This window comes from Oncorhynchus nerka, linkage group LG17, assembly GCF_034236695.1.
Source record: "Oncorhynchus nerka isolate Pitt River linkage group LG17, Oner_Uvic_2.0, whole genome shotgun sequence".
NCBI classification, from domain to species: Eukaryota; Metazoa; Chordata; class Actinopteri; order Salmoniformes; family Salmonidae; genus Oncorhynchus; species Oncorhynchus nerka.
In genome coordinates, this window is record NC_088412.1 from 48,526,803 (window position 1) to 48,539,342 (window position 12,540).

Below are 12,540 nucleotides of genomic sequence, written 5' to 3' on the forward strand. Positions count from 1 at the left end.
AGAAACATACTCCTCCCATAACCTTTTACAGTTGAACATCCATTGAAACGGATACGATCCTGATTGGTCAGGAAATAGATGAATAACCTCGTTTTGGGACTCCGTTGTCTGCTTTTCTGGACTGTGTTTGTCCATCACATAACATCATGCATTCTCTACATTTTGAAAATCAAATTTTGGATTTAAAAAAGAACACATTTTTAGCTAACGATAGCTACTCCAGCACAGTAGGTGGCAGTACACTGGGAATAGTTATCCAGGGAGATATACGTTACTCTTAAGAGGAAGCATGGCTAGCATTCTTCTCTCGTGTAACTAATACACCTCGTATGAATCAAAATACTAGGTCATCGTTTCACTATCTTTACACAAGGTGAGTTCCTCTCTTACTTCCTCCCGAATTGCTTGGCAGAGTTTAGCTAGCTAACTTGCCTCTTAACTAGCTTTACAGACAGCTAACGTTACACCTGCCTGGCTAACATTAAGGTTGAATCAAAGATATTTTATTTGAACGCATCTAGCTAGCAACCTGGTACTGTCAATGGTTAAATATTTTACCATTGAATGATATAATGTTATTATGGTATTGCATTGCCCAACAAAATAAGTGTCATGGTGTAACAGGGTGGGTATAATTTGTGGAACGTTCCAACAGGAATATGTTCCAAGAACTTCTTAAAGTACAAGGTTGCCAACAAACAACGCATACAAAGTAGCATAATCAATTCATCTAGCTAACTAGCTGCCGAATAGGCATCAACTCACCACATAGCGTATTGTTAATGTTTGAGAGACATTTTTCAGAATTAACGTGGTGAGTGAAACTTTAATGAAATAGCCCCCTCCCTACCCGGAATTTTATTCGACCGCTAGACAACTTTGTATGCGTTGTTTGTTGGCAACCTTGTTATTTACAAAGTTTTTGGAACATATTCCTGTTGGAACGTTCCACAAATTATACCCACCGGTCAAGCAATTATATGTATTTTTTTTCTTAATTCAAGGATATTGACACCAGTCTGCTACAATGGAAGTGTTGATGCATCACCTTTGGCAGAGAGTCTTGCCCCGCCTACCCAGAGCCATGAGCACTCCCTGTAAAAGCGATTTGAGCTGTGCTGCTGGACATGCCCCCACTGACTCCATCTCCCGCCCTAGCACACACCTTCCCCCTAGCACACACCTTCCCCTAGTCTCCCATCTCTTCCAGCCCTCCAACCTGCGTGATGTGGGCCAGGAGAAGCGTGCTCAGGTGGATATGACCTGCAAGAGCCAGAGACTGATGCAGCAGGCAGGTCTCATTCACCCCTCCAACCCTGGCTGCTACTACTACCTCCCGGCCACTGTGCGCTCCATGGAGAAGCTGGTGAGGCTGATCGACCAGGAGATGCAGGGGATCGGTGGGCAGAAGCTGGACATGCCCAGCCTGTGTTCGGCAGAGCTGTGGAGACGCAGTGAGCGCTGGGACCTGATGGGGAAAGAGCTGTTCCGCCTGAGGGACCGCCACGGGGCGGAATTCTGCCTGGGCCCCACCCATGAGGAGGCTGTGACCGAGCTACTGGCCTCTCAGGGAACCCTGTCCTACAGGCAGCTGCCTCTGCTACTCTACCAGGTATAGGATACAGTATGAAGCCTGATTAATTAGTTTATTCAGAGTGTGGCTTCTTTCTTCTTTTCATACACTTGGGTTGATATTATAATGGTAATAAACTGATGTGTGTTTCATTTGTATATGCAGATCACCCGCAAGTTCCGTGATGAGCCGAAGCCTCGGTTTGGGCTTCTACGCGGGCGGGAGTTCTACATGAAGGACATGTACACATTTGACATGAGCGAAGAAGCTGCATACCACACATATGAATCTGTGTGCCAGGCTTACACCCGCCTTTTCTCTCGGTTAGGCCTGTGCATTGTCCAGGTCCACGCTGATACAGGAAACATTGGAGGTAAACTCTCCCATGAGTTTCAGCTCCCCGCAGACATCGGAGAGGACAGGCTACTGGTCTGTGGTAGCTGCTCCTTTTCTGCCAATGTGGAGACCATGGAACCAGGCCGGACAGACTGCCCACAGTGCCAGGAGGGAACGCTGGTGGAGTCTAAGGGCATAGAGGTAGGCCATACGTTCTACCTAGGCACCAAGTACTCCCACATATTCAACGCCACCTTCAACAACACCCAGAACAAGCCTGCTGTCACTGAGATGGGCTGCTTCGGGCTGGGTGTGACCCGGATCCTCGCTGCTGCCATCGAGGTGATGTCCACGGAGGAGGCAATCCGCTGGCCTGGGCTGCTTGCCCCCTATCAGGTCTGTGTTCTGCCCCTAAAAGGGGCAGTAAGGTGGATGAGGTGGCTGGTTTAGCTGAGGAGCTGGCCCTCAGTCTGGGGGAGGCTCTGCCTAGGCTAAGAGGTGAGGTGGTTCTGGATGACCGGACACAGATGACCATTGGTAAGAGGCTGAAGGACGCCAGTCGGCTTGGATACCCGTACGTGGTGGTAGTGGGACAGAAGGCTGCCGAGGAGACGCCCAGGTTTGAGGTGATCTGTCAGCAGACTGGTGAGACAACGTTCCTCAGTAGGGATGGACTTGTAGACCTACTCAGATGTGTGGAGACAGTCTGAGTTGCACTGATCTTGACATGGAACTGGACTACTGAGTGCACGACAAACCCTTTTCCCCCTCAGGAGACTGAAAAGATTTGGCATAGGTCCCCAGATCCTCAAAAGGTTCTACAGCTGCACCATCGAGAGCATCCTGACTGGTTGCATCACCGCCTGGTATGGCAACTGCTCGGCATCTGACCATAAGGCGCTACAGAGGGTAGTGCGTTAGGCCCAGTACATCACTGGGGCCAAGCTTCCTGCTATCCAGGAACTATATAATAGGCGGTGTCAGAGGAAAGCCCATAAAATTGTCAGACTCCTGTCACCCCAGTTATAGACTGTTTTCTCTGCTACCACATGGCAAGTGGTACCGGAGCGCCAAGTCTAGGACCAATAGCTTCTACCTCCAAGCCACAAGACTGCTGAACAATTCATAAAAAATCTCCACCGGACAATTTACATTGACCCCCCCCCCGTACACTGCTGCTGTTTGTTTGTTACCTATGCATAGTCACTTCGCCCCCACCTACATGTACAGATTACCTAGCCTGTACCCCTGCACACTGACTCGGTACCGGTGCCCACTGTATATAGCCTCGTTATTGTGTTCATTTTTATTATTACTTTTAATTTTAGCCTACTTGGTAAGTATTTTCTTCTTGAACTGCACTATTGGTTACGGGCTTGTAAGTATTTCACGGTAAAGTCTACACTTGTTGTATTCGGCACATGTGGCAAGTAAAATTTGATTTGACTAAACTATTGAACATGGAAATCTATTGGTCCTCTGAAATGGGCATGCTTGTGGTTGGGTGGGATGATGACAAGTAGCAAAGAGGCTAGTGTCCAACAGGCCTATACCTACTAGCACTAATCTTTGTCTGATACGAACTGAGCTGGACTGAAATATATTATTACACTGAGATGGACATGCAGGTGTTTGGGTAGGTTGGAATAGGAGACCATAAATATATGGTTCAGTAGCCATGCATGTTTGATGTCTGTCGTGAAAATCAATGAACACATTTGTAATTCTTATTGCCTTGTGTCAATGTTTCAACTGGACTCACAGAAAAATATAGTGCAAATTATGGATCTCTCCACTCGAGTCAGATACACACATTGCTACGGAACAATTGAGTCGTATTTCTGTTCCCTCTACGGAAGCATTTTGATGTGGCACCGCAACATTCACGTGTAAACAACTTGAATGATTTTTGTAATGCAAATGTTCATACGTGTCGCTTCAGTAGTCATACTAAAACTGTAATTCAACAACTAGTTTAATCTTCAAACATATCCACCTTATTTGTAGCGAATATGGCTTCACTAGTACAACAGGGCGATGATAGCGACGACGGCATGGATGACTTTATGGAGAAATTTAAAAAAGAGAAATATAGCAATGCCTTTTCTGAGAAGAACTGGTAAGACGTAACGTTAACCGCATCACCACACAAACGACTGATAGCACTCTCATTTGTAGTTAACTATATATGGCTAACCGTTATGCTGTTATACCGTATATGCTGGCTAACCGTTCGCCAGCAAGCTACAGTTGAAGTCGAAAGTTTACATACACCAAATACATTTAAAATCAGTGTTTCACAATTCCTGACATTTAATCCTAGTAAGAAATCCCTGTCTTAGGTCGGTTAGAATCACCACTTTATTTTAAGAATGTGAAATGTCAGAATAATAGTAGAGAATGAATTATTTATACTTTAATCACATTCCCAGTGGGTCAGAAGTTTACACTCTATTAGTATTTGGTAGCATTGCCTTTAAATTGTTTAACTTGGGTCAAACGTTCCAGGTAGCCTTCCACGAGCTTCCCATGATAAGTTGGTTGAATTTTGGCCCGTTCCTCCTGACAGAGCTGGTGTAACTGAGTCAGGTTTGTAGGCCTCGTTGCTCGCACACGCTTTTTTCAGTTCTGCCCACAAATGTTCTATAGGGTTGAGGTCAGGGCTTTGTGATGGCCACTCCAATACCTTGACTTTGTTGTCCTTAAGCCATTTTGACACAACTTTGCTTGCAAGTATGCATGGGGTGGTCATTGACCATTTGGAAGACCCATTTGTGACCAAGCTTTAACTTCCTGACTGATGTCTTGAAGCACCCCTACAACATGTTGCTGCCACCCCGTGCTTCACGGTTGGGATGGTGTTCTTCGGCTTGGAAGCATCCCTCTTTTTCCTCCAAACATAACGATGGTCATTATGGCCAAACAGTTCTATTTTTGTTTCATCAGACCAGAGGACATTTCTCCAAAAAGTACGATCTTTGTCCCCATGTGCAGTTTCAAATAGTAGTCTGGCTTTTTTTTATGGTGGTTTTGGAGTAGTGTCTTCTTCCTTGCTGAGCGGCCTTTCAGGTTATGTCGATTATAAGACTCGTTTTACTGTGGATATAGATACTTTTGTACCTGTGAAGATGCTGGAGGAAACAAGGTCCTTCCTGAGCGGTATGACGGCTACGTGGTCCCGTGGTGTTTATACTTGCGTATTATTGTTTGTACAGATAAACATGGTACCTTCAGGTGTTTGGAAATGGCTCCCAAGGATGAACCAGACTTGTGGAGGTCTACCATTTTTTTTTTCCTGAGGTCTTTTCTGATTTCTTTTGATTTTCCCATGATGTCAAGCAAAGAGGCACTGAGTTTGAAGGTAGGTCTTGAAATACATCCACAGGTACACCTCCAATTTACTCAAATGATGTCAATTAGCCTATGAGAAGTTTCTAAAGCCATGACATAATTTTCTGGAATTTTCCAAGCTGTTAAAAGGCACATTCAACTTAGTGTATGTAAACTTCTGACCCACTGGAATTGTGATACAGTGAAATAATCTGTAAACAATTGTTGGAAAAATGTATTGTGTCATGCACAGAGTAGATGTCCTAACTGACTTGCCAAAACTATAGTTTGTTAACAAGAAATGTGTGGAGTGGTTGAAAAACTAGTTTTAATGACTCCAACCTAAGTGTATGTAAACTTCCGACTTCACCAGTATCTGTGGATGGGAGCTAACCACAAGAAACGTTAGCTAGCTAGAATACTACCAAAGATGTTTTACATAGCCAAACCCTTTTTTTATACTTAAGTTAAAACACAGTTTTCTCTACAATTTGTGATACTGTCAAGTCTCATGTATTGGCTATATTACTAGCTAGTTGGTTATTAGTTACAAAAAGGCCAGCAATGCCCATAACTGTGTGTAACGTTAACGTTACTCAACTGAGTGCACACTGCTATGCCCAGAACTGTCCTCTTGGGTTTCAGGGGCCACAGGCTCCAGTCTATTTCTAATTCAATTACATCATTTATTCCACTGTACTGCAGGAGTTTGATAAGGTGCCCATGTTCATGAAGACAGCCCCTGAGGAGATCGACCCCATGAAACACCCGGAGCTGGCTGCTATTCAGTCCATTATACACGACGATGACAGACCACTAGAAGGTATGACAGCCATTACTGTACTTTCTACCCAGTGCTGATGTAGGACCAGCAGTCCAGATCTTAGAATCAAGGGGAATGTTGTTTTTCCTCAGAGCAAGCCTTGAAAGATGAGGGGAACGACTACTTCAAGGAGAAGAACTACAAGAAGGCGATCGTGTCCTATACGGCTGGGCTGAAGAAGAGCTGCAGTGACTATAATGTTAATGCCATCCTGCACACTAACCGGGCGGCAGCACACTTCCACCTGGGTACTGTTATTAGAATCTTTCCATCGTTAGATCTCATGATATTTGTCCAGTACAGTGGTTCCCAACCTTTTTCAGTTACTGTACCACCAACTGAGTTTTGCTCTGCCCAGAGTACATGTGCATTTTACCAGTAGGCATATGGTCTCGTGACTCTTCTCAAGTACCCCTTGTGGATAGGACAAGTACCTCCAGGGGTCCTAGTACCCCTTGTGGATAGGACAAGTACCTCCAGGGGTCCTAGTACCCCTTGTGGATAGGACAAGTACCTCCAGGGGTCCTAGTACCCCTTGTGGATAGGACAAGTACCTCCAGGGGTCCTAGTACCCCTTGTGGATAGGACAAGTACCTCCAGGGGTCCTAGTACCCCTTGTTGGGAACCACTGGTCTTATAGTCTGTCTGTGAGTCTTCCAAAGCTTGTTCTGGGATGTTTGTTGCAATCCTTCACTCGCAGCATACTCTTGCCTTGCAGGTAACATGCGTTCTGCACTGAATGATGCTGTCGCTGCAAAGGAGTTTAACCAGACCACCTCAAAGCATCAATCAGAGGTTATAGGATAAACATCACATTTTACTTTTCTACTGGAAGACACATGTAGACACAACACATTTACTATGAGGCAAGTGTGTGTCAGGGTTGGGGTCAATTACATTTAAATTCCAGTCAATTCAGGAAGTACAGTGAAATTCCAATTCTCTTCAATGCTTTTCAACAAGGACAAATTGGAATTTGGTTTAGTTTCTGAATTGAAATGGGGATTGACCCCAATCCTGAATTGTATTTAATTTTAGTTAGCAGTTCTGCCTTTACTCCTCCTCCCTTTCATCCTCCATGTCCTGTCTTGACTGTTCCCAGGTGCCACGTGTTGCACAGAGCTGAAAAAATACAGACGCCCTGCAGTGGTGTGAAGAGGGACTCGAGCTGCAGCCGACAGACAAGAAGCTGCTGGAGCTGAGAGCTACAGCAGACATAAGGCATGACAGAAGCTATGATCCAGTGCTCTTTATGACCTTCATTTTTACTCTTCTTTTGTCACCGCAGTCTTAAAGGATTATAAGTGGACAAAGCAGTTTGGTGGATCTTTGTAAATGGAGTTCATATTTTATATAAACCTATGCTGAAATTGTTGTATTTGTGGTTTAAGAGAGCGGTAGGGAGAGAAGCAAGGAAGGCAAAGGTCAAAGAGAAGAAGGAGCACAGTGAGAGAGAGGCCCTACTGGCTGCCATCAAGGTGAGTAGGATGGTAGAAAGTAAAAATCACAAGACTTGCATCTTATCTCATCATTCCTGTATAAGTTGATGAGGAAACGGCTGCTCATCATTTAACTTGCCTTGTATTTGCTTTACAGGAGCGTGGCATCCAGTTACTCATCAGCGTCCCAGGCGCAGGTCTGACAGTGAGGATGATGGAGGCTCCTGTAGAGCCATGGCAGGGCTGGACCTGGATGGTATGTGTTCTACGGAGGCCACAGGTGTGAAGGTGTTCCTGGATGAACCGGGAATCATGCACTGGCCAGTTCTCTTCCTGTACCCCGAATACCAACAAACAGACTTCATCTCAGCCTTCAGCGAGTCCTCCAGGTATGATCCCCCCTTCGCACTCTCTCTCTCTCTCTCTCTCTCTCTAAACAGAAGGTGTGGTTGGAAAGGTCTACATAAAAGCAGACATTACATGTAGGTGTGTTGGTTCTATAAATCATCCAATACTCTACAATCCCAACCCCAAATATGACTACAAGTAGTGTCTAAAGTAGACCAACATTACATTGCTAAGTAACAAATTACTCAAAATAATACGTAACGTAGCATAATGATGAACATGACATTTGCTTTTCAGCTTCCTAGATCACCTGAAACTCATGTTTGGAGAGGAACTCCCACCCTGGGACATTAACAGGAAGTACTCTCCCCAAAACCTTCAGGTTAGTATATTTGACTTTGATTCGTTGGTTTCATTCAACAGTTTTTGGGTTATACTGTCTCTGAAATTGCTTTCCTCAGTTGGTTCCAACTATTTTGCCATTCTGAAACCACTATTCCTTAGCTGTTCTTTGAAGACCATGAGAAAGAGTCATTACATCAAGTCAACCCCGAGAAGCCTCTCATTACAATTCTTCAGCATAAAATGTACAGAATGTATTTTCTTCTCACAAAGTTGTTTGAACTCACTGTTATACTGTGACTTGTTTTCTCACGGCTCTTCCCTGCTTATTTGACAGGTGTTTTATAAAGGCAGGAACTCCCAGCTTCGTCATTCTGGTAAAGGGGTCACCGTTCTGCGAGACGTTCCTATCAGAAAGGAAAACACAGCTTTTAACACATTCTCTTCATCAGTCAACCTAGACCTGTCAATCAAAAAGAACAATGAACTCTCTCTTTTCACCAGTGAACAACACAAATTGAGTTAAATTACATAGAAGAGACAGTGTTGCAAGCTGCATCCCCACGTTCAGGGATTGAGAATGTTGCGGTGCTCATGAGCTGTGCATACTCTTACCTAGAGATCAAATAGTATTTTAGAGTGGGCGTAACCTGTCATACAATCTGTTGTAATATTGTCACTATAACTAAAAGGCCTTTAATGGAATGTACACAAAGTTTCTGGTTGTCATTTTCTTCTCACTGTCACAACAACATGCACACGTGCGCTTGTCAAACTTCAGTAGCAGTACGACCCAATAAACTGTCTGTCCTTGTGAAAATAATGTTATTGGTTTTTTCCCCTTTACGTGATTACACAGAGGGGGGGTAATAATCGAGTTTAATTGTCATGGGAAGATTTATTTATAGGTCTGTAAAAACCCCTGGGACAGATTAAATCAATAAACCATTGAATTGCCCAGCATTGTCGTTGAGTCAAAATTAGCTGTGTGATTATCACCATTGTCGGGAAGGTTCATCACTAAAGTATTAAGTGTGTCCTCATTGCTTACTGAATGAATCAGATGTAATACATTTACATTACATTTAAGTCATTTAGCAGACGCTCTTATCCAGAGCGACTTACAAATTGGTGCGTTCACCTTAAGACATCCAGTGGAACAGCCACTTTACAATAGTGCATCTAAATCTTTTAAGGGGGGGGGGGGGTGAGAAGGATTACTTTATCCTATCCTAGGTATTCCTGAAAGAGGTGGGGTTTCAGGTGTCTCCGGAAGGTGGTGATTGACTCCGCTATCCTGGCGTCGTGAGGGAGTTTGTTCCACCATTGGGGGGCCAGAGCAGCGAACAGTTTTGACTGGGCTGCGCGGGAACTGTACTTCCTCAGTGGTAGGGAGGCGAGCAGGCCAGAGGTGGATGAACGCAGTGCCCTTGTTTGGGTGTAGGGCCTGATCAGAGCCTGGAGGTACTGAGGTGCCGTTCCCCTCACAGCTCCGTAGGCAAGCACCATGGTCTTGTAGTAGTTTGTGTCTTAACTCCTTGAATGACTGAGGCATTTTCAGTTTGTGGGTTGATTCAAGTAAGACAAAATAGATAGAAACAGGGGTTCCTGAAGAATATGAACATGGCATGTTTAGTGCCAAGTCTTTTGACACAAGCCAAAATCTTCATTGGAACAAGGAAACGGTCAAATGTCTCTCTTCTTGCAAGACTGGGAACACTTTAGAAAAGGAACCTGTCAGTTCCAATCAACACTTGATCTTTGGTTCTCCATCGACATAGCTCCCACTTCCCAGGGACAGAGGCTAGACTTAGCCAGAGGTCTCTTCTTAGCTGTCCGGTTAGACTGCACTGTCACCTCCGGTGTAGGCCCTGCACAGGCTCTTCAGCTTGGGCCTGCACTTCATTCTCTGGGTACCTCTCCTGGGCCCTCTGTACCCACACCTCCAACTGACTGATGGCTGGTCCAGGGTTGGAGCCGCTCTGGGTGAACAGTCCCAGCAGGGACTTCAGAAGGCACCGTCAAACCGCGGTGTCCCTGCTCCCAGGCCGCTCCAGCTCTAGTGCCCTCTAAGCAGTCAGCTGCATTCTGCTCATTGTCCTTCAGAACGAGACAGCACCCCCTGGTGGAGGTTTGGGAGGCTGTCCTCCAGGTCACACTACAGGGCCTTGACAGAGACACCAGGGCTCTGTTCAACGCCTCCTCATCCACCATTCGGCTCTCCTGGAGGACATCCACACCCATGTAGTAATACACCTGGTAAGATACACACAGATTTGTTATACTTGTGTGGTGATGCACCTGTAGTAACACCTGCATTCATGTTTGCCTATCACAAACAGAAACACAGTGAGACATTGTTTCACTAGACATTCTGTTTTTCACCCACACACACACACACCTTATGTCTACACACCCGATCTGACAGCTGTCGTAGTGCTTGCAGTGTGTTGTCAAACAGCAGAAAGCCGACAGAACAATCCCCACTCACCTGTCCCATCTCCAGGTGTGTGTGTGTGGGACGGGTGAAAACGAAGCACCTTCTCCAAGTCCGCCTTGGACTCAGTCAGGTTATGTCTGTCAGGGAGCCCTCCCTGACCCTGTTTAGCCCTCTCCAAGTCCGCCTTGGACTCAGTCAGGTTATGTCTGTCGGGGAGCCCTCCCTGACCCTGTTTAGCCCTCTCCAGGTCCGCCTTGGACTCAGTCAGGTTATGTCTGTCAGGGAGCCCTCCCTGACCCTGTTTAGCCCTCTCCAGGTCCCTCACATAGGCCATCATGTTGATCTGAGTATACACATGTCCTTTTATGTACATTTTGTGTGTATCCTGTGATTGTCATGCATCTCTCCCTGAGAGTGTCATGTTCTCTTGGCTTAGATGAACTATTTGGTTTAGTGACATTGACATTAGTGAAGTGGCATTGCTTTGGAATAACAATAGTGTCAAGTGTGTTTTAAACTAAGTTGAACATTGTGCTTAGACGTGTTAGGGCTACTGCGGTAGGCCTAGTGTACCTTGGTGCGGGTTCAGTAGACCTGCCAGTTGAGTTCAGGGTCAGGCAGCAAGTGCAGGAGCCATGTTACAGATCCCTGTGGACGTCTTGTGTTTCCTCAGCAGATAGAGAACCTTGGCCAGCCTGTTCAGGATGAACACATTGTCCGTGGCTAGTTTTATGCCCTGCAGTCAGTCAATATTACGTTCTCTTTTACATTAACTTCAATAATGACCGGGGATGCTCTCTTGTAAAACCTGGAAGGTGCATAAAAACCTACGAGACGCCACTAGAGGTTATGAAAAGTTTTCAACCCCACACAAGGATGACTAGAATATAACCTCTCTCAGGAGCTGGCGCCAAGTCTATAGCCCTTTTATATTTGTTCAGGAAGCAGGCAGATAAATGAGCTCTTATTTCAGCTAAGCATTATACAAATGTGTCATGAGGCTTTACTGCGGTGGCTTTACTGCTTGTTCTAGTGCTCGGTAACCACTCACGGCTAGGGCTGTGGGGGAAAGGGGGAGGCAGGTAGGAAGATACTGAATGATGAATCCATACACTTAGACACATCACTCAGATAAAGAGTGAACGAGAGCAATAATAATTTATAAATGTTTTCCTTTCCTATACTGAACAAAAAATATAAACGCAACATGCAACAATTAATGTTTTTATTGAGTTACAATTACATATGAGGAAATCAGGCAATTTAATTTAATTCATTATGCCCTAATCTATGGATTTCACATGGCTGGGAATACAGATATGCATCTGTTGGTCACAGATACCTTTAAAAAAGAAAAAGAAAAAAAAGGTCTGCACTGCACAATGGGCCTCAGGATCTCGTCACGGGTTCTGTGCATTCAAATTTTCATTGATAAAATGCAATTGTGTTTGTTGTCCATCGCTTATTCCTGCCCATACCATGACCCCACCGCCACCATGGGGCACTCTGTTCACATCAGCAAACCACTCGCCCACATGACGCCATACAAGTGGTCTGCTTTTGTGAGGCCAGTTGGACATACTGCCAAATTCTCTAAAACTACATTGGAGGTGGCTTATGCTAGAGAAATTAACATTAAATTTGCTGGCACCAGCTCTGGTGGACATTCCTGCAGTCAGCATGCCAATTGCACACTCCCTTAAAACTTGAGACATCTGTGGCATTGTGTTGTGTGACAAAACTACGCATTTTAGAGTGGCCTTTTATTGTCCTCCGCACAAGGTACACCTGTGAAATTATCTTTTTTAGTCAGCTTCTTGATATGCCACATCTGTCAGGTGGATGGATTATCTTGGCAATGGAGAAATGCTCACTAACAGGGATGTAAACAAATTTGTGCACACCATTT

General features: G+C 45.0%; 1 protein-coding gene and 1 pseudogene across 1 annotated transcript; one reads left to right on the forward strand and one right to left on the reverse strand.

The window, feature by feature from the left end:
• The first annotated feature begins 160 nt into the window (after positions 1–160).
• Positions 161–8,906, forward strand: LOC115145351 (proline--tRNA ligase-like). Its single transcript, XM_065003209.1, is given in 14 exon segments — positions 161–373; positions 1,005–1,612; positions 1,739–2,110; positions 5,945–6,062; positions 6,155–6,310; positions 6,781–6,825; positions 6,828–6,857; positions 7,165–7,195; positions 7,197–7,294; positions 7,458–7,540; positions 7,659–7,677; positions 7,680–7,890; positions 8,147–8,231; positions 8,529–8,906. Coding segments are annotated over 13 exon segments (2,022 nt in total). The 5' UTR covers positions 161–373; positions 1,005–1,027; the 3' UTR covers positions 8,718–8,906.
• A 1,125-nt stretch (positions 8,907–10,031) lies between these two features.
• Positions 10,032–12,211, reverse strand: LOC135561356 (tetratricopeptide repeat protein 22-like; annotated as a pseudogene).
• Positions 12,212–12,540: the final 329 nt, after the last annotated feature.